The 25,669-nt window shown below is 36.2% G+C and overlaps 2 protein-coding genes across 5 annotated transcripts in view; both read left to right on the forward strand.

The window, feature by feature from the left end:
• Positions 1 to 7,163, forward strand: part of LOC306879735 (forkhead box protein N3-like) — a 74,415-nt gene extending 67,252 nt beyond the window's left edge. The window contains exons 9-11 of one of the 3 annotated variants that reach the window (XM_079432895.1): positions 2,063 to 2,171; positions 3,324 to 5,788; positions 6,145 to 7,159. In XM_079432895.1, coding sequence (XP_079289021.1) covers positions 2,063 to 2,171; positions 3,324 to 3,804 — 590 coding nt within the window. In that variant the 3' untranslated portion in view covers positions 3,805 to 5,788; positions 6,145 to 7,159. Of the gene's footprint in view, positions 1 to 2,062; positions 2,172 to 3,323 lie in introns of all 3 variants that reach the window. The other 2 variants (XM_079432896.1, XM_079432897.1) reach the window with 2 other exon arrangements.
• A 2,384-nt stretch (positions 7,164 to 9,547) lies between these two features.
• On the forward strand, positions 9,548 to 24,469 carry LOC306879740 (transcription initiation factor IIA subunit 1-like). 2 transcript variants are annotated; one of them, XM_079432906.1, is made up of 10 exons: positions 9,548 to 9,820; positions 12,103 to 12,204; positions 12,299 to 12,455; positions 12,545 to 12,609; positions 13,555 to 13,630; positions 16,160 to 16,293; positions 20,597 to 20,698; positions 20,794 to 21,045; positions 21,225 to 21,314; positions 22,817 to 24,469. In XM_079432906.1, exons 1-10 carry the CDS (start codon positions 9,791 to 9,793, stop codon positions 22,922 to 22,924), a joined length of 1,116 nt encoding a protein of 371 aa, XP_079289032.1. In that variant the 5' UTR covers positions 9,548 to 9,790; the 3' UTR covers positions 22,925 to 24,469. The 2 variants fall into 2 exon arrangements, with proteins under 2 accessions (XP_079289032.1, XP_079289033.1); XM_079432907.1 differs by having other exon boundaries at positions 9,579 to 9,650.
• Positions 24,470 to 25,669: the final 1,200 nt, after the last annotated feature.

A 25,669-nucleotide genomic window follows, 5' to 3' on the forward strand; every position in this document is an offset into this window, starting at 1 on the left:
TATTATAATATTTTTTATGTAAAAATATTTTTAAAAAACGTGACGAGTCCTCCAATAAGTCCCACTCATACTTCCAGTTTTAATAGGAAATGTCAAAACAGGAAAGAAAACTGTGCCTGTCAAGTGATTTCATGCGCCCTGTAAAAGCACCTTGCAAGAGATCCTTGACTTTGATTTATAAAAAACCCTCTTTATCGCACAAATAGCTGCATTGCACCTACGGATTACCTTTGTAATATCTTGGGAATCTTTTTTTTTACCACTGATTCTCTCATTTCCCACAACTGCTCCTTCATCTCTCTCTTTCAGTCCATCTGTTTGTCTCTCTCTCTCTCTCTTTTGCTCCCTGTTGGTGTCCCGGCCATTTAAATGTCCATTCGATTCCAATCAGGGTGCTGTCTTTCCACTCCACCGCAAGCAGCTAAATGGAAGGAAATGGATACATTATCTGTCTGTAGTGGCTCCTCTCTCCTTCTCGTCTGCTCTTGATAATGGAATAATGGAGGCAGAGCTGCCTGTGAAAAGTGTCTGAGCAGGGCTATTGGCGTTTGAGTGATGTGAATGTCTTGATGGCTGTCTACATAAAAGAAAAGAGCTCAGTGTGTGTGTGTGTGTGTGTGTGTGTGTGTGTGTGTGTGTCAACTGCTCGACCAGACAGTCTTAGCTCAAGGCCGCTTCACTTAAACTTGTAACTAGCTTAAAGTTTGTGAGTGGCTGGACACCTGTGAAGGCTGTCTAGTGTCCTTTTGCCGTGTCCCTTAAAGCTATAGTTCACTCAAAAATGAAACTTCTGTCATCATTTATTCACTCTTAGGGGATTCACTTTCTATTTTTTTGCCTGCCGTGAAACCAGTAGCAGTGGATTGAATACTATTATTGACCTTACAGCAAATCAGTTGAGCGAACATAATGTCACCTAGTTAATATTTATGATGAAATGGTTTATAATGTGTCCATCCTACGTTTCACTCACCTTCATGTTGTTTCAAATACAAATGACATTTTTCCTTTGAGATGTTTAGGAGAATGTTCACACGGAAAGGCAGCAAAAAGCACCATGAAAGTAATTCATATGACTTGCATACTACGCTTCAAGTCTTCTAAAGCCATACAATAGCTTTGTTTGAGGAACATATGACAGGATTTTCATTTTCAGGTGCATTGTTCCTGTGAGGTGGACAAGATTTTTCTCAGGGTGATGTTCTTCAGATCTTTTAGGGCAGTAGTTCTCAACCAGGGCACCAGGAACCACTAGAGGGCATCAGCACAATTCCAAGGGTCCCATAAAATAGCTTAAGTTGGTTTAAAATAAGCTAAATGTGACCTAAAAATCTAGATGTAAACTTTTTGCAAATGCACATTTTGTTACCTCAACAATTGTCATTTCTCAGTTTTTTCTATTTTTTTTATTTATTTTAAGTTCCCTAATTTATACAGGTTTTCAGGACTGGATAATGAGAGAATTGCAAAAGTGTGATTTCTAGACCTGGAAAACTCAATAGTTAATAATTTCTAATTAATATACATTTTTAATAGTTCTGTTTCTGCTGAGAAATTGCTATTTGAATTATTTTTTAATTATATTTTATATTTCAAAAAAACAAACAAAAAAAGGTAAAAATCCCCCGTTGTACTACTGGAAATTTTTGAAATGACAGAATATAATTATTATGATATAAATTATTTAATTTAATTATCTTAATATGTCCTCTGTGTAAACAAACCAGCAAACTATTTTGAAAACAAGTGGCTTTGTCATTATAGCAGAAGGACCAGAAATATCTTACCCTACGTGGGGGGGCCTTTGATTATTGTCTTGGACAATGAGGGGCCTTGAAATCAAAAAGGTTGAGAACCGCTGTTTTTCAGGGCATGTTTGTCAGTTCTCCTAAGCATTTCAGATATTCATCAGTAATGTAGATATTGTATGAGCAAAACAAAAGCTCAGAGAGAAGCATAAACTGCCTGTTCTGCAGTCGAATAGGAGTAATGTAATGGAGTCCAGTATATTTTCTCTGTGTATTTTATGCCATGTGTTGTAAATGGGGTTTGTTTTTCACAGTTCCACAGAGAGTGATACAGCATAGCTCACGTGATGCCGCTCAGGGGCTCTTTCCGGTTATCAGACCCCTTCCTTTGAGTCCTGTGAGCAAGAGGACCACAGCTGTGAGGTTAGTATATCCTTCTCCATCAGTGTTGTTATTGTTAGCTCAACTGTACTCAAACATTTACAAAAGGATATGAAACTAAAAAAAAAAAAAAAAAATGAAAGCTAAATAGAGATATTAACAATAATGAAAATGTAAAAAGCACATAAAACTAAAATGAAACTGTATTCTAATAATAATTACTATAATAGTGAATAAATAATACATTTCTTGTCTTTAATTTATATAAATGGAGCTGACAGAAGAAAATGCAAATCTGTTAAAAAAAACACAAAATTTTGTCTCGTTTTATAACAGTAAAATATTTTTTCAATGCATACTTTTTTTTTACATGAAACTTACTAAATTTTGTTAGATTTGTGCGTAAAACAAGAAAAATAAAGACAAAGATCAAATACTGTATATTGGATGTTTTCCAGTATTGGCTATTTAATATCATTTAGTTTATTTTCCATATTACATTTACAGTACATATAATGCTTACTTAAAATTTATTAAAAACACTAATAACTGAATACTCCTCTTAGCAAATCAAAAAATGAATAATCATGTTTTATACTGTATATTATATTATTCATATACTGTAAGTGACCCTGGACCACAAAACCAGTCATAGGGGTCAATATTTTGGAAATTGACATTACTACATCATCTGAAAGTTATTGTTATGATATGAGATACACCTATTTGAAAATCTGGAATCTGAGAGTGCAAAAAAATCAAAACACTGAAAAAATTACCATTAAAGTTGTCCAAATTAAGTTCTTATCAATACATATTACTAAAGAAAAATTAAGTTTTGATATATTCACGGTAGGAAATTTACAAAATATCTTCACGGAACATGATCTTTAATTAATATCCTAATGGCTTTTGGCATAAAATAAAAATGTATAATTTTTACTTATACAATGCATTTTTGGCTGTTGCTACAAATATACCCGTGCTACTTATGACTTGTTTTTGTTATCCAGCGTCACATATAGCATTTTAAATGACTCATTTTAATTTTTTATTAATTTAAAATTGTAATATCAGCCTTAATATAACACACCATATATATCCTGAATACACAGCAAGTCATATTGGATAAAAGCATCTGTGTACCTGTAATACCTTTAATAATGATCTGCCTCTCTCTGTCTGCCTTAACAGATCAGCCCTGGGCGACTATCTGACTCGGGGTAAAAACAGCCTGTGCAATGACTCTCCTCCACCCAGCGATGATCAGCAGGAGGACCACACATACAGCAGCTCACAGTCCCTAAATACAAAGGGGGACATTTCTTCCTCCCTCTCCTCCTGCTCCACTCAGGGTTCCCTCTCTGCCTACAGCCCCGGTCAGGAGGTGACACTCACTGAGGTCAAGGAGGAGCAAAAAGACTTTCCGCTGGACATCACGCCACCTCCTTCACAGTTGCTCCAGCGCAGAAGACTGCTGTGGACCAAAGGCCACCTACGGACCCCCGGCGACACGCTTCCCCTGAAGAAGAGACGGGCGGAAAAACTCCTGGTCAAAGAGGAGGAAGACGAGGAGATGAAGGAGGCGGCGGGGTCGTTGCTTCACCTGGCTGGTGTGAATAAAAATGCTCTGCGTACGTGTAAGAAGGAGCTGAAAGAGGAAGCCAATGATTAGCAATGAACGAAAATCCCATTAACACAGATCTAAATACTTCTGTTCCAGGATATCAGGTGAATTCTAGTCCGTTGTTGCAATATCAATAAAATCACTGTTGTCCCTTGTCAGATTTGATTTCCAGGGTGAAAGATTCTCATGTTCATGTTGTTTTGTGCGCGTGTGCGCGAATGTGTGTGTGCGTGTGTGAAGAGGGAAAAAAGCCATAGTAAAATTTGTGTCATTTGAGTGAAAAATGTTTTTCTTTTAATTCATCAAGCCTACCGAACAATTGAAATGAATTAATTATGTTGTAGCAATCCTTCTAGTTCACATCAGAAAGCTGAATGGAGAGATTTTTTATGCTGCTCTCAAGTGTGCCAAAGATTTGAAACCTGTTGATGAAAGTGCAGCTAATCCATGCACACTTAGTAAGACCAATAATAGTTTCAAAAAGTAGTGATACCAACCTATATTACAAAAAAACATCAGATGAATATCTGGGTCAATGACATGACGCTCAGTTGTCTGTCTGGGTTTATTGGTTGATTTAAAAATGTAATTCATGCATACAATGAGTTGAATAGACCTTTTCTATGATGGGCATGTTTTAATTTCTCAAATAATAGTGATAAAACAAATTATTTTTGGTCTGCTAAATCAAAGTCATGTCATGCAACCAAAAAAATAGGGTCCTTGTGTCTGTAATTCTTAAAACATCAGATATGCCAATTTATGAGATTTTCAATAAAAAAATGCATAATTAGACACACTTTTTAATTTTAAAGATGTGTTTAATTTTTTTAATGATTAACGTGTATTTAAGGTGTAAGGAAGCTCAATTAAATTGACTCATATATATAACGTGTTGTTATGTCATTGACCCATTTATTTATTAAGCAGCAATTGTTTTTGTATAAAATGGCCTGTGTCCAGTGGATAACAAACATAAAGGTCAAATGCAATATGCCAATCCTCTCTTACAGTACATGCCTGGTGTTTAAAACATTTCTGGTGTTAGTTCTTATTTGAAGCACACTAAAACGAATCTTTTATGAAGCAATGTGTCACAAATGCCTATTGTGTTGCCAAAATGTTGGTGTTTTTAAAATTCTTTTTTTTTTTTTTTAAATCTTCATCACAATCCAAGCAATTTGTCCTGTCAGGATAACACTGTAAAAAGTTATTCCCTTTTTCTCTTCTTTTTTTTTTCTTTCTTTCACAAAAGGCAGTTTTTGCCTGTTTTTCAGTTATACTGCATGGGTGCTTGTACATAAGAAAGAAGTATTTTCTTTTCTAAATGAAAGATCATGTAAGATAGATATTTAGCATGAGGCATGGCTTATTTTCTTACAAGAAAACAGAGAGAGGCGTCTCTTAAAGCGTAGGTTTCTTTCTTTACTCATTTGTTTTTTTTTTAAGTTGTATCTCTCTTCTGCGGCAGACAACTCTTCCAAAGGAAGAGACTTCACGGAAACCCATTAATGAACAGATCTGCCTTGTATTGAATATCAGGTGAAAAGGATTTTGCCTTTTTCGTGGTCCTCGGTTTCAATTCATTGATGTAAGTGTTCAAATGTTGTTAATAATCAGTGTTGGATGACCTATCACTCTGTACACCCTTTAAGGTTGTGCCTGCCTTTAGTTCATGTGCTTGGATGTCTGTTCTGTTCTTTTGTAACGGTTCGATACTCTGTCGATTTCATTGTGCAATCTGTAGCACTATGATATGATAAATTGTACTGAAATAGTTTGACAAGGAATTAGAATTGTCTTTAGGATAATCCCTTATTAGCGCGATACTTCGCGATTGACCTTGGCTTGTCTGTTTCCTTTATTTTTTGCTTCCAACCCTCATAAACTCGAACTTCATCTGTGAATCTGAATGTCCAAGTGTGCAAGGGGGTCCTACGGTTATCTTAAAAGGAATAGTTTACTCTAAAATAAAAATGTAGATAAGTCATCGGATCAGATTTGGAGAAATTTAACATTACATCACTCTGCGGTGAATGGGTGCCGTCAGAATGAGAGTCCAAACAACTGTTAAAAACATCACAATAATCCACAACATGACTCCAGTCTAACAATTAACATCTTGTGAAGTGAAAAACTTATAAATAAATGTCATTAATGCATTTTAACTTTAAATAAGTCTGCATATTTCTCTCCTGATTCAGACAAGACAAATTTTTTCACTGGAGAAAGCAATATTATGGACAGAGGACTCATCTGAAATAAATGATGGGTCGGTTTCTTACAAACATGCAGATTTCAGGTCACAATAGACTGGAGTCATGTTGTGCTTTATTGGGATGTTTTTATCAGCTGTTAAGACATTCTGACGGCACCCATTCACTGCAGAGGATCCATTGGTGATGCTACAATTTTCCAAATCTTTTCAGATGAACAAACTCATTTGCATCTTGGATGACCTGAGGATGAGTAAATTGTCCACGAATTCTCATGTTTTTGGTGAACTGTTCCTTTAATGTTGTTTTGAACGCTGCTAGTGGACATCTGTCAGTGTCATGCATATATTTGCTACGCAGCATCTATCACAATGTTTAAACTCCACTTCCGCTTTATGTATGAATCGCTTTCTGAATGGTATGTGTCCCCGGGGGTGCGGAGCACAGATATATCAAACATGTTGAAACACTTCAGCTCAATATTTCAGCACTTTGTTTTAATAGTAAGATAGGACTGTTTGTCTTTGGTAGGGGGTCTAGTGATGGAGCGGCACTATCTAAGTGTGAGTACGACGTAAAATAAGAGACGTACGGTGGGATGGCCCTACTTTATTTGATCTGCATATAGGCAATAAGCTGCTGTTTTGCTTTCAATTTATTCCAGTCCCATAATATGCCATTTGTTATGTGTATCAAAAACAACTGATTTAATGGCTACGATTCATACAAATCCATGTAAGACAAAAGGGGGAGAAAAATATGCATGAATTATTTATTGGAAAACTCTCACTGCCTCTGAAATTATGTGTGAAATAATATAAGGGTTTTGTCAGTGTTGTTGATGTTGTTTGTTTTTGCCAAATATGTTTTCGTCCTTGTACTTGTGTGGTCTGGTATGATTTTTCGAGCACAATGGAATCATGATGAATATGTATTTGACCAGGTCTATTTTCAATACACTCAGATGCCAATGCTGTACGAGTATAAAGCTGTCTATTTCCTTGGTGTGCAATCATATTGCCAAAGAACAAGATCAAACTATTTCATCTATACATGTAAATAACCACATTGTCTATATGACAATAAATGTCACGTTGTTACTTTTCCACATATTTCTCCTGAAACTTCAAATAATGTTTATGTAATGTATTGTCTTCCAGTTGCAATAATAAAAATATCAGAGTTTTAAATAAATCGTTTTCATTTATTTATTTTCAGCAGTAATTCAGCTGATAGCAAAATATATTACAGCTAAGAGGGAACGTTGTTTTTGTTTTGTTTTGCCAACATTCTGCCAAAGTTATCTTAAAGTTATGAACAAATGTTTTTGCAGTAATGTTTTGTTCTAAGCTGTCTGGTCTTTAATAATGTCAGAACAAAAACATTATTTATTCAAAGTAACATTCTCATGATGGTTGTAAAATTATAAAAATGCATTAAACATTTCTAAAATGAGAACATTCAAATGGGAACATTAGTCAAATGTTTTTATATTTTGTGAGCTGATATTATATATCATCACCTCTATAGAAACCATTTCTTCTATGAGATGTCCTCACTGTGTGTGTGTGATTTGTCTGGTTTAACTGCAGTCTTGACTGATTTACCCCATGTGTAAGGTGATTTGATTGCTCTGAGTTTGGGTGTGGCTTCTGGGACTCAGTGATGGCCGTATGCAACTGGAGCTTTATTCATAATTAAAGGCAAGACAGGCTTAATCAGCAGCCACCAGCTCCCTGTGCTCACTGAAGCCCATCTCTGTTGCTATGCAACTCCAGGAGCCATAAGCAAGCAATCTGCTTGATACATTTTATTAGTCTTTGTGTTGAGTCTTTATGAGTAAAACACTACTGGTGTATTTTATACCTTCAATTTTGAGTTCTTTTTCTTGCTTGAAAGACAGGGCAAAAATTTCATAGCACAGAAGGAATAGTGCATAGGGAGAGTGTTTCATTTTCAAATAAGTAAAATGAAAGTGAGTGAAATTAATTTAAAGAGAATTTAGCATTAAATCACTTGTTCACCAGTAGATCCTCTGCAGTGAATGGGTGCCGTCAGTCCAAACAGCTGATAAAACCATTACAATAATTCACAAGTAATCCCACACCACTCAAATTCATCAATGTCTTGTGAAGTGAAAATCAAAGAAACAAATCCATCAAGATGTGTTTAACTTCAAACTGACGCTTTTAGCAAAACTAGGAGTCCTCTGTCCATAATATTGCTTTCTCCAGGGAAAAAGTCTTGTCTGAAATATGCATTGTTCATGCTCTGCATACAAGCAGATATAGGCCTACACACACACACACACACACATACAATAATATAATGTATTTGTATCAATTATTTACACATAGTTTGGGTGTCATCAGTTTATTTGAATTTCATTCACTTTTATTTCACAGAATCTTAAATGAAACACTAAAACACTAAATTAAAGGGCTTTTTGGGGGTGAACTATTCATGATATTGACACTCCATTGCCATACTATGGCGAATATGAATTCTAGATTTCTATTTATCTTCTAAAACCAAATTTGCACTCAAGTGGCACAGAAGCTTCACTTGATGTGTCATTTAATTTAGGTTTTAATGCTTCTCAGAGGAGGCATAAATGCACAGCATAAACTGCCTTTGATACCAAGTGCTGACGTGGGTCCAAGCTGCATAATTTATTCTGGTATTTATGCGACATTGCATCTTTACACTGAATTTTGAGCAGGCAAAGAGCAGTCTTAACGCTTGTGTAAAGACACCTTAAATCTGAAAAAAAAAGATCTGTAGACAATCCACTCTATTAGTGAGATAGTAACTCACTGCCCTATAGAAGAAAACTTCTTCAAATATTTATCTCCAAAAACGTTGACACTGTTAGTTTAGCTATTCCTAATGATGTAAAAGTGCTGAGAAATAAATCTAAATCACATGCATAAGAATGTTTAGAATAAATCTTAAGATAAAGCAGTAGTTGCTTATGGACTGGTACACATCGCCCTCGTGTGCTGAAAATGCGAACTCCTTTAGGCTTGCACGGGATTTCCCCATAACTTGCTTTATTCATTTATTTAGTTAATTGTGCAATTTTATTTAAGCATAACTCCAAGGCAAACTTTGATGTTATGACATGACTTTTAGCGATTCCTTAAAGTTTAAATTCGTTTTAAAAACATTAAAAAAGTTTTTTTTTATAGCATTAGGCATATATGCAGATGTGGTCTCAATAATAATAATAATAATAATAATAGTAATGGTAATAATATTAATAATAATGATATATATATATATATATATATATATATATATTTATTTATTTATTTATTTTATTTTATTTTTAAATAAAACCAAAAGAATAGAAAAATAATAGAGAATGCTTGAGCTAGAGGGTCAAATTAAGATAACACACAAGCATAGTAATTAACTATCGAACAAGCGTAATAGCTGGTCTTTTTCATGTTGATGAAAGGGTATATATTGTTACAGCTTCCACCGAAGAGCTGATCCAGGATCTGCTGACTGACCGTGTCGCGTTCGCGGTAAGAGCGCGTCGAAATCTCGCGATACTTCGCACAGCGCCCGCTTGACCCTGCCCTGTGTCTCGCGCAGCTCAGTATATAAAGGCGGAGGACCGGAGAAGACGGACGGCTGGGGAGCAGCAGCCCTGGGACTGTGAATAAGACCGTAAACAGCTGTGTTTTTATTTCCAGAAACTTTAACCGGCAACTTTTTAAACGTTGTAGATGTTTCCGTGTTTTTTTTAAGTGTTTTTTGGGGTTCTTGCTTGATATTGGCGGTGTGTTGTTCCCCTCACTGCGCTCATAATGGCGAGCTCGGCTAACTCAAACCCAGTGGTAAGGACCATACTCCAAATCACACACGTGTCCAAGCATTGTAGTTAGACGCAGCGCGTTTTAACCAAACCCACACTTGGCATTTTCAATAATAAAACATGTTAGACACACGTACACATCAAATCTGATCCATTTGAGCTCTTTTGTAGGGAAGTGTGAGTGTTTGCTGATAGCGAGAAAACAGGCTCTGATCCACCGCAGTAAGCTTTAGTATGTGTTGGAAAAAGCGCATTAAAGTGTTAAACTAACACGGACTTTCTTACATTTGGCCTCGGCCGTGTAAAAAGCTGTGGAAATTAAAAACATGTTGGCTCGCATTCTTCGTGTAACTCGATATATTACAGTCTGTTGCTAAAGCACCCTTTGAGTCTGATATTGTACCAAAACAAATACAATAGCGCTGCGTATTGTTTGTTGTCCTGCCTTTCTAAGCTCCATCACAATCTTATTTTAACGAATTGTACATGACCCCATATATTACCGAATCCCATGCATATAAACCCAAATATATTTTCACAATAAAACGGGTTGACGGAAGCCTGTCGCGGTTTCATCATGGCTACCGTCGCCCTTCTCCGTCTGCGTCTCTCTCCGCCTCTGACCCTCCTCTTCTCTCAGACGCCTGGTTTTATACGGCCATACCGGCTCTAATATAGTCTGCCCGGGATGGGAAGGTGCTACTCGGCGCTACGTCACCGGCTCTGCATATAAACACCAGACTGCGCTTTAAATAGTGAGCCGACGGACGGGACACGACGCAGACCGCGAGCCTGCTGCCTGTTTGCCGTTTGAGCAAAACAATGTATTAGTGGCGCCATAGCGATGGTGGTTTCTGAGCAGAGAGAGACGTTTGTTTTCTCAGTCCGGATTAGCTGCATCCGGAAGTGCATGTGTTTTGAATATAGTTTCAGTACATAAACAGCTGCACGCGCTGTTTATGTACGAAGCGGATGCATCGAGCTCCGATAACGAGCAGCCCTTATGGACACGTTACCGGAGCGCCGCGTCTATTTTTGCTTCGACTCCGATCCGGTTACCAGATGGTGATCGGGGAGTCAGACTGAAACCCCTCGGTTCGGTTCTTTTGGACGGTTCACTTCAAAGAGCTCGCTCGAAAATAGTTCGGTGCGTTTTGCGTAATTACGCAATTCGACCACAAAACCAGTCATAAGGGTACATTTTTTGAAATTGAGATTTATAGATCATATGAAAGCTGAATAAATAAGCTTTTCACTGATGAATGGTTTGTTAGGATCGGACAATATTTGGCTGAGATATAACTATTTGAAAATCTGGAATCTGAGAGTGCAAAAAATATAAATATTGAGAAAATCGCCTTAAGTTCTCAGCAATGCATATTACTAGTCAAATCAGATTCTAAAAATATTACTAGTCAAAAATTAAGTTTTGATACATTTACAGTAAGAAATTTCCAAAATATCTTCATGGAACATGATCTTTACTTAGCATCCTAATGATTTTTGGCATAAAAGAAAAATCTATAATTTTGACCCATGCAATGTATTTTTGGCTACTGCTACAAATATACCCCAGCGACTTAAGACTGGTGTTGTGCTCCAGGGTCACATGTTTTTACTCTCTTTAAGACAAACTTTACAGTAAAGCCACATCTAGGCGCATATTGTTTATTACTTTTCATCATGTTTTGTCCCAGTTCAGTTTGTTGCAGACATGACTCCACTCAACAAAGTATTTTAGAAACCAAATACTTAAAATGTACACTAGTCAACATTTGAAGTGGATCAAAACCTTTCATCAAAGCTGTCCTAAAACCAAAATGCATTCTTGTCTTAAAACAAGTTTTTGATCCACTTCAAATGTTGACAACTGTATATAAAAAAATATGTTAATAATTTACAGACAATACAAAAATGTATTGTTTGCCTGAAAAATATTTAAATCGTCAATGTTTTTGGTAGTTGTCATAAAGCCAAACTGTAAACATGTTGCTAATGCCTTTATTTTTAATGTTTCTGCCACAAGACGATTAAAATAACTTTCTTCCTCATTGGTCAAATTCGTAGTTCAATCCAAATCGTCTCAATTATTGTTTCTTGGCTCGTCATGAATCACATTGGCAAGAAATGTTTTGTTCATTACGATTTTTTTCCCCCTTCCTCTCCATTTCAGTCCAGTTTGTAAACTAAGCGTATGTATTGATATTCTGAACAGATTCAACCGATTCATTAAACAATTCATTTATAATATCGATTTGTAATTCGGTAGTAAGAAGGGATTCAGTTTGTTTGCTTTCATTGTAGCCTAAAGTGTATAGAGCAGTGATGGAGGATGTCATCAGTGAAGTCCGAGAGCTTTTCCTGGACGAGGGAGTGGATGAGCAGGTCCTGATGGAGCTGAAAACGGTAAGATGTTTGCTGTTATAATGAATACTAGCATGCTGCATGGATAGATGGTTTATTCAAACCTGCATCTCGCTGCTCTTCTGTTACTGAGCAGCTGTGGGAGAGTAAGCTGATGCAGTCCAAGGCGGTGGATGGTTTTCATACGCAGGAGCAGCAGGTTCTGCAAGCTCAACAGCAGCAAGCCCAACATGCTCAGCAGACGCAACCACAAACCCACATACAGCAAGTCCTCCTGCCTCCAGCGCAGCAGGGTGGGGCCGATCGGAACATGCACGAGTTCTTAGAAATGAAATAAGATCCAGTAAATATTCAATAGTAAATTGTTTGTGTCTCTTCTCAGCTCCTCAGCAGCAGGTCATTGTTCAGGATTCTAAGATTCTCCAGCACATGGGCGCCACTGGAATGGTGAGTGTCGAGTTCCTCTCATTCACATGTTAGTGTTTGGAATATTGAAATATAAAACAGTTTTTAGTTTTATAATTTTATATATCAGCAAATTACGTGAGCTCCTGTGTTTCTGTTAGCTTGGGTTAAGGTCGTTATTTTGTCTGCTGCTTTAAATGTCTTTAAAGTAGGGCTGTTAAAAAAAATGTAGAATTTCGAATATTCGTCAAATTTAAAAAAACGTTGCATTCGAATTTTAGGTGTGCGTCAGGCAGCCTTATTAGTGGCGCACGAGATGCGATGATGTAGGTAGGTGTCATTGCATTTTAATGCTTTTTTTTTAACCTATCCAGTTGAACCCACTGGATACGTTGTAGATTCAAAATACTGCGGAAAAAGATAACATCAATGTGGAGATTATTTTGTTTACGTCAAAACTGAAGCCAAGCCGTTCACACAGAATGCAAATTTTGCGTATTTTCTAGAGGGACATCTATCACTGTTGCACTCGCGTCTCGCAAGTCGGATATTTAGAAAGGATTTTAAATGTAGAACGCTTTTTAAAACTGTCGTTATTGTCATTAGTGTGAACAGGCCTTTTAGAGTTAGCTGCATCACTGCTCATTTTTGCAACTTTGATGCAAACCTGAACATGCCAACATCACCCCACCAACAGTCACCGTTACTCACAATCCAGAAATCTCCCACTGACAGTGAATGACTGGAGTGGTTTGGTCGCTGTAGTTATGTTCATGTGAGCACCCTGTAGGATCAGCATCAATGCCAGCAGGAGAACAGATGGGTGGAGTCTTCCAGGAAAACTGTTTAGACAAAGCTGGTGACTTCAAATTAGATTACACAGCAGATTCCAGCAAGGATATTGTTCTCACTCCCTCTCTACCTGATCATTAATGTATGTGTGTCCTCTGTGGATCCAATTCTTGTTTCAATCTTTTGTTCCACTAGAGTGCAGCAGCCACAGCAGCAACTTTGGCTTTACCCGCAGGTGTATCACCGATTCAGCAACTTATCACCACTCAGGGTAAGACATTACTATCAACCAGGGACATTACACACATTGCAATCAACCACTTCTTAACCAGGGGGCCTCAAGATGACTTAAAATAAATATAAAATAACTTAAATGCATATCACATTTTCACTTCCATTAATGTTTTTATTTATTTATACATTTTCTAACCTGTGGGACCAGATTGTTCATATTCGCTTTAGAATTCGTCAATCCAGGATGAGACAAGTTTTTAATACTAGGGGAAGATCCTCCAATATCTTCTCTCTGCCAAATGAGAATTGTTTTGAAGAGATTTTTAACAGAGTTAAGCCAAATACAGTTTTGGAGTTTTTAGCAAAAATAAATTCTAAAAACATGATATAATTCAGCCATAATATTTCTCGCCATGAAAACAGCCAGAGAAGCTGGAATGTTTATTTATTTATATAAATGAGTTCATTTTCCATTAACTTCTTAACCCTTAAATGCATGAATCACTATTACATATTTGTGTCTTTAGCGACCCGGACCTATATATCCAGCACGGATGGATCTCTAACTGCCGCCATAGCAAAAAACTCTCTTGATATTTTAATAACAATTACAGAAGAATAAAATAAAGCATATTTCATTACCTTTTGAAACTTAGCAGGGTTCAATTTGAGCAGATGATTGTACCATCGCCGTCATATTCAGAGCGCACTTCCACAGTACATTCAGCATCTGGCTCATATTCGCGATCTCAAACATATTCGCAAAACTACCATTTTCAGTGACTTCAAATTCAAAAGTTTGATCGCTCGCAGTTTATTCACCACATCCACCATCAAATGACGGTTACATTTGTTTTTTTATGGCATACAGTAATTGCTCTGCAGTCTAGCCATTCAAACCAGTTAAATATTTGTTTATGGTGTTTTTGTTTTATGCCTGCTGTGATTATGAGCGAAACGTCACGTCATTATTGTCTATTAAACAGTGCCATCTCGAGGAATAAAGGTGAATTGCATGCATTGAGTCATTAGATATTTGAATATTTTGCACAGAAAAAATATACTTACACTAATACACACCTCGGGTCTCTAGCGACCCTATACACTTTTATAAAAAAAATAATCAGAAATCAACTTTTTTTTTATTGTCATATTGTTTATAATGAATAGATTGAGGAATACTAAGAAAGTTGATGTCTAACTTTAAAAAATGAAGGAGGGAGAGGGTAGTGAATGACGTCCCGGGTCGCTAAAGACCTGAGGTATGCATTTAAGGTTTAAAGGGGTCATGAACTACCTTTTGTTTTGTTTTTTTGTACTGTTTTCTGAGGTCCACCTATAATGTTATCAAGATTTTTACACCAAAAAACATAATTTAGAAGTAATATGCTATTTTCTGTCCTGTTTTTAATCTTCCTCATTAGAACGCTGTATGAATAGGTGTGGCATATTTTAGACTCAGTAGTAAACGCCCACCGCTATTGGCTAACACTTGTGTATGTTTGACTGCCTACGTCCTTCACAGATGGATGCTGCTGTATTGAAGGTTTAAAAAAAACACAAATACTCAGTGCATATCAAACGATCTATAATACCAAAGTAATGGTGACCACGTAATAACAAACGTTACTCACACTTGTTGCGACATTACTGTCAGATCCAGTATAGCCAGCACAGCATTCTTTTAGTTTCATCTGTTCTGAAAATCCTGCATCAAATTGTGCCTTGTTTTTAAACTAATCCAGTACATGCAGCATCTATTGCACAAGTAATAGTACTTTTAATCCATATACCAAAAATTTAAGCAAGCACAGGATTTGAGGATATGGTGCAACGAAGTTAGCCAATCACAGCAGTGGGATTAACTTTAGTTTCTGGTAACGCCCCTTTAACTTCAGGTTTTTTTTTTTTTTACAGAGGGAAAATAAGGATAAAATAAGAGTTTTTATTACGAGAAACATAATATAAAAATCTGGAACTGCATTTCGTGGACGATTCTCAAAACAATATTTCATGTCCCTGTCATTATTTAAAGGGATAGTTCACACAAAAATTAAAGTTATTCCAAACCTTTGAGTTTCTGAGTTGAACTCAGAAGATACTTTGAAGAATATGGGTTACCAAACAATTGATGGTCCCCATTGACTTCCATAATATGAAGAAAAAATAATTCTAAAATATATTTTGGGTTCAACAGAAGAACTAAATTGTACAGGGTTGAAACAACTTGAGGGTGAGTAAATGATGACAGGATTTTCACTTTTGGGTGAACTACCCCTTTAAGTGGTAAAAAGCTGAGCAGTAAGTGATAGAACTGTAAATGATCCCTTAAATGTGTTTTGTGTTTAATGAGCTAATAATTTCAGCTGGCCAGCAATCTGTCACTCACATAAAATAATTATCCGTTTAGTTTGCAGCATACTCTTTCTACAATCCAATCAATTCCTGGTAGACAGAATACATTTTTGCCCTCCCTCTTGTCTTGTTCACGTTCCATGACTATGTGCATGTTAACACAAGTGTGTGAATGCCTTTATAAAAGCCCATCTCTCTGTTGTGCCTTCAGGTCAGATCATTCAGGTGGTCAGAGCTGCCAATGGAACTCAATACATCATTCAGCCCCAGCAGCAAATGGTGCTGCAGCAGCAGGTCCTGCCACAGATGCAGCCTGGAGGTGTGCAGGCCCCTGTCATACAGCAGGTCTGTGCTTCATACTTCACTTTACACACAACTGTGACACGTTTGTTCTAGTTCTGTCACTGCAGGGTGTGTTGTGATTAGTGATCGACCGATATTGATTTTTTATTTTTTTTTTACCGATACCAATTATTTGTATGTTTATGTGCCCGATAACTGATATGCAGAACCGATATTTATTTACTGTTATAAAGTAAATAAATGACTGCGTAAAGTCCATACTTCACTTTGGTTTTTCCTCCTTTCAGTCATCTTAACAAAAAATGTTTTGAGAATTAGCAGTCTTTCATGCAGGGCTCTAGACTCATTCTTCCCACTGATCTCACTTTTGACATATATTTTGGTTGCTTTTTTTTTTTTTTTTTTTTTTGCTACAACATTTGATTAACCAATGCATGCCGATTAACTTTTATCATAGTTTATAGTTATGTTAATGAAAGTGTTCAACATTCAACTCGTTCTTTTTTATCAGTATTATTAGTGATTTAAATTTTGTGAACATTAATTCCTTTTTTCGTGCACTTTCACTTTCAAATTTGTGATCTTGGTGTCACATTTTACAAGAAAAGATAATTGTCTGTTTTGCTTATATCTACATCTTTCACTTTTTAAGACTAAAACAAAAGATGGATTCATTGTTATTCTTAATTAAAAAGCACAACAACAATAAAACAGTAGGTTACAATGACAAACTAGCGTACATAACATTTATTAACAAAAGCTAATAAGACCAGGCATGGCATAGGACACATCACATGCTGTATTATATACGACTAATAAATTACAGAATGTTTAGCAAACACTGAGGAATCAAATAATAAAAATATAAAAAAAAATGAAGGAAAGCCTCCATAGCGCAACGTGAGGTAAACAGCAAAGATAACAAGCTTCTCAAAATGAAAACAAAAAAGAAAAGTAAAACTAAACTGGCTGTCGCTGACAGGACGTGCATGTTTTTTTTTCTACAAGAATACCAGCATGTTCACCTTCTCTGGTTTAAGAAGTGGTCTTTTACTTTAGTTTGAAAACGAAATCCTCCGTTGCGCTCCGTCCGCGACGCGCAGCTTCGCGCTCGTGCTGACGCGGCGAGTATAAACCAGGCTCTACCCACGAAGTTCTCGCGCTGAAAGCACCTCTCTTCACGTGATCAGTGAAATCTGTCTCCTGCTATAATGTGCTGCGGCTGACAGCGCGCGCTGTATGAAGCAGACGCTTTGGAGCAGCGCAGACCTGGCACTCGTACAAATGCGACCACGTCAAATTTTAACTCGCAAAAAATTACCATTTTGGTCGCAGTCTAGAGCCCTGTCATGTTAAATTTAATCTTCGTATTACAACAATAAAAAACATTTTATTTATAAAAAGCTTTAGCAGCAACACTAATATTAGCAGTAAGCAAAATAAACGTAGAATGTCTAATGTTTTCAAATGGAGAAAATAAAGGACAGGAGTCATATCAACTTTTTAACTACAGTTTTAGTAGGTTTATAAGCTGTTTAATAGGCTAAAGAGTGAAGAATAATTCACTGGATAATGTTAATTAACTGAATAATAATCTCTGGATTATTGGAATATAACACGCATTGTATTTTATTGCATTTCTCAACTGGCATGCTCTAAATTATGCTGCTGACAGCGCGGTTTATCTATGCATTTACACAGAACTATAGGCTACTCAAACTGCCATCGATTGCAGAGATAATAAATAATTAATTCCCATAGAGTTGTATTACTTTAGATGTTTATAAACTAAATAATTGTTATATAGTAAGTGTTAATACAATTTAGGGTGCTTCAAAAAAGTGAATCTTGTTAAAAGTTACATGCAGTGGCCGTGCTGAGCATTTTTTGAGCATCAACCCGCTGAGTGAACTGCAATATGAAAGCGGCTTCACGAGACTAATGATGAGCATATAGACAGCAGAGAGAGAATTAAATTCAATGCTTTTATTTCCAACATGCACTAATTCATGGCTGTTATTTCAGACAAAGTTATATCTTTATAGGGACAGGGCTTGATAGAGTATCTTATTTATATTTCTTAGAGCCAAGTTGCATAAACCACATATCAGGCATTTATGTAATACATCTAATTTGTGCATTAATGACTGTAATATTAAATAGTTTACTAACTACAGCAAATCAAGTTCCTGCACGCCGTTGTTGTCTCATCTCCCCTCAGATGCGCTGCAATTGCGATCCTGCGCGCAATTCTCAAAACACCCACAAGATGGCGGTGTTTATCGGTGAATCCGATATTACAAAACCGATATCCGATTATGGAAAAATGCTTAAATATCGGGAAATATCTGTAAATCGATATATCGGTTGATCTCTAGTTGGGATTGGGTCTGTGCACTTGATGAGTGGGATTTGTTTCCCAGAGTCAGCAGAGGTCCTCATAATAGCTAGCCAATGCAGGAAGTCTGTCGGATGTCTTGCTTGTTTAAAATGCAATATCAGAACTGATGGTGGACGGTTTTACTGGATGTAGAGCAGGTTTTACTATTGCAGGGTTACTCCAGTAGTTTATGAAAGATGATTTACACTATAAATAATCTGTTAAATGTATGGTAAATAAAAAATGGGCAGCTGTGGTTTCCAGATCTTCACGGTTAAAAAAAAAAAAAAAAAAGCAGCAACTTAACATTTTATGAGCTAATGAAATAGTCTTTTTCTTTTTTTTTTTACTTGAGTATATTAACCGGTGTAAAGGGGTCATCGGATGCAAAATTCACTTTACAAGTTGTTTGAACATAAATGTATGCTGGAAGTGAGTGTACACATCCATCCTATGATTAAAAATCCACCCAGTGTTTTTTTTTTTTTTTTTTTTTTTTTATCCCTATTTTAAAATCCCCTTTCTCAAATCAGGCTGTTCTGAGAGCCCTGTCAGAATGACGTAGTTCTGTACAGGCCGCTCCCACGATAGTTGATTGACAAGCCGTCTTACCTTAGACCTGCCCTGAGTGAGCTGTCATCAGTCCGCCATTGTGCTACTCTTGTGCAGGGAAAGACAAGAATGTCTCTGAGCGATTGAGGTGTTTTGTTGATGGATGTAATAATGAACATAGCAGTCGTCATTTAGTCCCGACATCTGAGCCGCTGAAGATGCAGAGGATTAATGTTACCTTCGTTTTGAAGTGAATGTGCCGATCCCGATCTGCCTAAATCCGTCTATGTTCGCGCAAATCATTCGTAAGCCAACTCCCTCTATAGAAGAAGTGAGTATAAGGGTTTCTTAAGAATCTTTGCAGCTAAAGTAAACAGTACTGCTCTTCACCCTACAAAAGAGAGGGGCGGGGTCAGCAGAGCTCATTAGCATTTAAAGCAACATGGACTAGAACGGCTTGCTAAAAACAGAGCTGATTTTGACATGGTTAAGAAAAAAGGTGTTTTTTACACTACCATTTGAGAAATTTTAACCAAAGTATGTTATAGAATTTTTGAGACCCTAAAGAACTTGTGGAAAATGGGCATCCGATGAACCCTTTAAGTATCTTTTTTTTTTTTTTTTTGCTTTATTTTTACCCATTTACCACACAACTTTACTTTTAACGAGTAGTGTAATTAGCTATTACAATTATACTTGTATTTTTATTTTTTTATTTTACTAAAGTATACACAAGTATACTTAAGTAATTTTTTATTATTATTATTATTATTTAGCAAAATTAATTATACATATGGCACATTTCTTTTTAGGTAAATATTATACACTTTTTTTTTTTTTTTTTTTTTTTTTTTTTTTTTGCAATTATTTTTATTTAATTGTGTGGTAAAGTGATATGTATAATGATTTGATTATTTGCATTTATTTAATCTTTTTACGTATTTACCTACATAGTAAAGAGAACCACGTGATTAATCAGAATTTGTTAGCTTTTCCACAAACTGAGGTAAACACTAATATATTTAAATGGATAATGTCATACAAAAAACATCATGGTACATAACACAAATATAATGCAATAAACATTAATTTTATCACATAAAATGTAAAAACCCTAATGTAGAATAATTTTTTTTAAAATGGAAAATCCATCAAATGTGAAGCATCACAGAATTCCCTGTGGGAAAAAACATTAAGTACATTTTAGTAAAATAAATAAATAGTTCCAGTAGATCTGTTACCATTTGTCACCATATTTAGTAAGGAAACTTACCATTAACCAATTACCAGGTTGTTACTGTAGCATTTTTTTACATTATTTTACTGTTACAATTGGTTTTCAAAGTCTGGTGCGGAGTCACATGATCTGTGTATGAGAACAAAAGTGCAGTGAATGTGTTTCTCTTCATGTAGGTGTTGACTCCTCTTCAGGGAGGCCTTCCCCAGCAGACCGGAGTCATCATTCAGCCGCAGCAGATTGTCCTCACAGGAAATAAAGTACAGCAGAACACTCAGGTCAGCAGAACTTCTGACCTTAAGTATAAAGTACACATCTCTGATACTGAAAAATGCATGAGGCATGTGTGTATTGAGGGGAGTTGTGTCTTTAGGTCATGCAGGCAGCTGCGATGGCTGTGCAGCCGGAACAGGGAGCTGCGCATGTGCAGCCACAGCCTCAAGCACAGGCACCGCAACAGCAGCCACAGCAGCAACAGGCCTCGCAGCAACCTCCCATGGTGCTCCAGGTGGACGGTGCAGGAGACACGTCCTCAGAGGAGGACGAAGAGGAGGAGGACGAGTATGATGAGGACGAGGATGAAGACAAAGAGAAAGATGGTGGAGAGGATGGACAAGTGGAGGAGGTACTTTCTGGATAGTGTTAGTTAATTAAAAATGGAGTGTAAATAAAAATAAAAACTGATTGAAGATGAATAATAGTTGTATATAAATTATACTGAAACTATGCTTGTGCTTGACAGTGACCGGTCTGGTCTTCTGTGGTCCAGTCATAGTTAATTTATTTGACGATCTTTTAATTTAGGAGCCATTAAACAGTGGTGATGACGTCAGTGATGAGGAAGATCAGGAGCTGTTCGACACTGAGAACGTGGTGGTTTGCCAGTATGACAAGGTGAGTACTGCATTACCTCATTTGTTAGTGTACATATAAGTTTTAAAACCATGAGAAAAATAAATGGGAATATATTTTTTATTTTTCTCTCCCTTCCTTAAATGGGTGAAAGCTGGGTCCACCTAGAATGTCGGTAGATTTCTACAGTTTTATATATAAATGTGACCTGTGCTGGCAAAATGAGTCACAATGAGCAGATTTTCAAAAATGTTACATTCTCCATTTAAAAGAATAAAATTTAAGACATTAAAATTTCTCTTTAAAAAGAAATTAAAAGATTTGTTGGAGTCTTTTGAAAAATAACTGAGCTACACCCATTTGAAGTCGACAGAGTCAGCAAAGTTTTCTGAAGGTTCCAAAGCAAAATCACCTAGCAACACTGCATCTTTTTCTCCAGTTCTTTTCTTAATCGTTACTATATTAATAATCACAATATAGCTATTTTTATTTTATTTGTTATTGTAAATAAGACCAAATGCAAAAAAAGCAGTTGAACAAATATAAATAATGCATTACCTTTTCCATTTCACATCTAAACAAGCATTCAAGTTAGAAAAACGTACTCAAATGTAAAAATCCCTTTAGTGTACATTACAAATAAATTGATTATTAAAACATTGAGACAGACGGCCTATATTAAGACCTACTGTAATGCACAGATCTAATATAACGTTACACATCAGATGTTTTTCCCCAAACGTTCACTTAAGACATCACATCACTGCGTGAACACTTAAATATGTTGCAATATGAAATGTATGGATAAATGAAACTGTCAATCTGTGGTAACAAGATTTTTATGCAGTTTTCATACCTAAAATTTTTTTTAACTCATTTTTACAAATGAAATTGGACGTTTGCATAGAGAAAAGTGCATTACTTTTAATAACCAATACTAATAAATTAACTGTATTGAACTGGAATCCCTTTATCTGTTAAGCATGTTTTATTAGATTGTGCTGGTTTCAACTCGTTTTTAATTTTTTTCAGTTAACTCCTTTGAAGAGATTTTAACAGTTAAGCCAAATACAGTTTTGGAGTTTTTAGCAAAAATAAATGATAAAAACATGATATAATTCAGCCATAATGTTTCTCGCCATTAAAATAGCCACAGAAGCTGGAATTGCATTAAACACAAACTGTATTAAACCGTCACATTACATAACTTCAAATTAAATGCAAAAATATTTCATTTGTATTTAACATTACAAGTGAAATTGGACATTGTAGGGAAGTATGAACTAGGACATTATGGACATTATAGATTATTTGTTGATAATTTAGTTTAACATTACATGCCTACAATTTTTGTATTGCAAAAATATTTATATTTCTGTTCGATGTGTGAAATTTTACATTGCATAAGGAGAAATTAATTCAAACTCGACGAGAATAAAATCAATATTAATGTCACTGACATTAAACATTTAGAAATTTCATGCAAACTTAATTTTTTTTTGATGGTCCATGAAATTAAATTCAGACAATATCTTTTGCTTCAGATTCACAGAAGTAAGAACAAATGGAAATTTCACCTGAAAGACGGGATAATGAATCTGAACGGGCGGGATTACGTGTTCTCCAAAGCCATTGGAGACGCAGAGTGGTAAATGGCAAAGAACGAAACCCAGAACTGTCCACTCTTAAGGCAAGACACATCGAGACCTGAAACTGTACATTTCAGGAGATTCCCACTTGGGGGGCTGAAGAGTAACGTCCCAGTGCTACTGTGCTGTTTAAATGATATCGGCACAAAAATAACGTGTGCCATCCAAGAGATTTGTTTCTTTCTTTCCCCCCTCCTTTTAAGATGTCCCTTTTACCTGTAGAGTTTCACAGTCCATAACTTCTCTTTTAGAACAATATTCTTGCCCCTCAGATGTATGAAAACATTAGGCGCAGGGAGCCAATTTCAAAAAGTTGACTGGTGTGTTAAGACGGCCAGTTTTTACTGTAGCCGTGCGTGTTTGTTGGTGATTTCCGTAACTAGGTCAGCAATCTGAATCCTGTGTAAAGCGAATCGTCCAACACGAGGACTATTTCATCACCATTTGCCACCTTATACAAACACTAAAAACAAGCAACCAAGAACTGTTCCAATAATTCCCTTTCATATTTGCTATGTTTTTAGACCTTTGTATGTTCAACAGCAGAGATACCAATGAAAACAGGCAAGTTAAGTGTAACGTTGTCGGTCTCACTAAATTGTTTGTGTTTGTACGTCTGTCATGGATTTTTCTAACTGTACTCTGGCTAAAGATCTGCTCTGTCAGTATGATGCATGTTTTTGGGCAGTGCATCACAGAGCTTGTGTTGTCCTGCGTGTGTTTGTGTGCAATCTATTGCGTTAGGTGTCAATGACGTGCTCGGTCAGGCCACCCTTCATTCTTTATTTGCGGTCAGGCTTATTTTACACATTTCTAGTAGTTTGTATTTATTCCTGAAGCTCAGGCAGCGTTGAATTTCGGGGGGATGAAACCGAACTGTGCTCTTAATGAAAGAAGTGCTCCTTTCAGCCCGTTCTCTGCCGAGGAGGATTTCAACACCTGATTCTGTGCATTGTGGAGCTTTGTTAGGGTGTTTTGTTGTTGTGTTTTGTTTTTCCCCTCCATCTATCTTGTTTTGTAGTATTTAGTCTGACTTTTTAATCTGTGCCCTCATACGGTCTGCGAAATGACAGGTTGTTGTGTTCTGTGTCTGTATGTTCAGCAGTTGAAAGTATTGATATGTTTTGTTAAATTATGTCCATGCTATGTTTGGTCCATGAACTGGCATGGACAATTGTTGGGGCTTTTTTTATTTTATTTTTTATTTTAGTGTAGTTCAATATGCTCCTTGTTTGTGCCTTTCAGATTTAATTTAGCTATCAGGTCTTTTGTCTAAAGGGGAGAGCCTTTAACAAATCCTACGAACTGTACATTTTGCTTTGCTTTTCTAATGGTAAGTAAAGAATACTTCAGAACTACTGTCTGGGTTATGTGAGGGAACATAATGTTTATTCATATACTGTTTTACCAATCAAACTGCTCGGTCTCTGATTCTCATCTCTATGAAGGTTGTGTTATGTAAGTAGAGATCTTTTAGTATTTTGTTGAAACATTGAGTTTTATTATTTTTGCCTTTGCTGAACTTTATTAAAGCACTATTAAAATTGACTCTCATTCTTGAGCTACATTTGCCTTTTGCAACTTGTCATCTGAATACTTATTCATATGTAGGTTTATTCTTATTGTGCGGGGCTGGATGCCCTGAAATCAATGTGAATATTGAAATTGACCTTTACTAAAAACGTATTAGTCATTTTAAGTGTCTAAATTGTTCTGCCTATGAAACTACTTTCCCTTATTGTCATTTGGTGTGTGGGTTATTAAAGGGATAGTTCACCCAAAAATGAAAATTACTCCATAATTTATTCACCCTCAAGCCATCCTAGGTGTATGACTTTCCGCTGAGAATATGCTAGTCTCGTGAGCACAGAGTTTTGTTTACAGCAAAGGAAAACCTGTCTCCTCTTGGCTGATTGAAATCCTCCATTTTTATTTATTTTTAACAAATGCTCATTTTGTACTTCTAATTTAAATAGTCATATAACCCTAGGATGGCTTAGGGTGAGTAAATCATGGTATAATTTTCATTTTCGGGTGAACTATCCCTTTAAAAAGCCAAATAGCTTATTTGGACATTTTAGCAAACTAAACTCAGCAAAAATGTCTTCTCACATTTCCAGCAAAATTAATAACCTATAAATGTTTTAACTAGTTCAACAACTGAGACATAAACTGAACAAGTTTAACAAGCATTTGACGAACAGAAAGGGAATAAAGTCCCTGAAAAAAGGGGGGATATTTGTGTTGTTGAAAGTCACAGTGAGTGTTTTGTTTGTCCCCCAGCTTTTTTAAGTACTACAGTGCATCTCATCCTCATGTACTTCACCGGATTTGCCAGTTCTTCCTGTGAGATGCTACTCCACACTTCCACCAAGCCGCTTGCATGTTCAACACACATTTCAGTTTATTGCACTGGCAGCATCTGCAGTACAGGTCAGGAAGCCTGGACATCATCTGGGGCTTTTCAGAGTGAGTAGAAAGGTCTCTTCAGTGTCCAGTTATTATAACTGACCTTTATTACCTGTAAACTCTTAGTGTTCTAAAGACTGTTCCACACGTGCAATAATTGTTTATGGTTCACTGAACAAGTATATTATCTAAATACAGTATCCTGAAAAAGGGACACACTACCATTCAAAAGTTTGGGGTCAGTAAGATTAAATATATATTTTTAAAGAAGTCTCTTATGCTCAGCAAAGTGCCTTTTATTTGATCAAAGGTACATTGAGACAGTGAAATTTTCTACTC

This window comes from Barbus barbus, assembly GCF_936440315.1.
Source record: "Barbus barbus genome assembly, chromosome: 14".
Classification (NCBI taxonomy): domain Eukaryota; kingdom Metazoa; phylum Chordata; class Actinopteri; order Cypriniformes; family Cyprinidae; genus Barbus; species Barbus barbus.

What these genes read in the sequence shown, in the direction of transcription:
- LOC306879740 (XM_079432906.1), top strand. Translation starts at nt 9,791, where the DNA reads ATGGCGAGCTCGGCTAACTCAAACCCAGTG. An exon ending in CGGCTAACTCAAACCCAGTG is followed by an intron (nt 9,821 to 12,102) that starts GTAAGGACCATA and finishes CTTTCATTGTAG; the next exon opens with CCTAAAGTGTATAGAGCAGT. An exon ending in AGGCCCCTGTCATACAGCAG is followed by an intron (nt 16,294 to 20,596) that starts GTCTGTGCTTCA and finishes CTCTTCATGTAG; the next exon opens with GTGTTGACTCCTCTTCAGGG.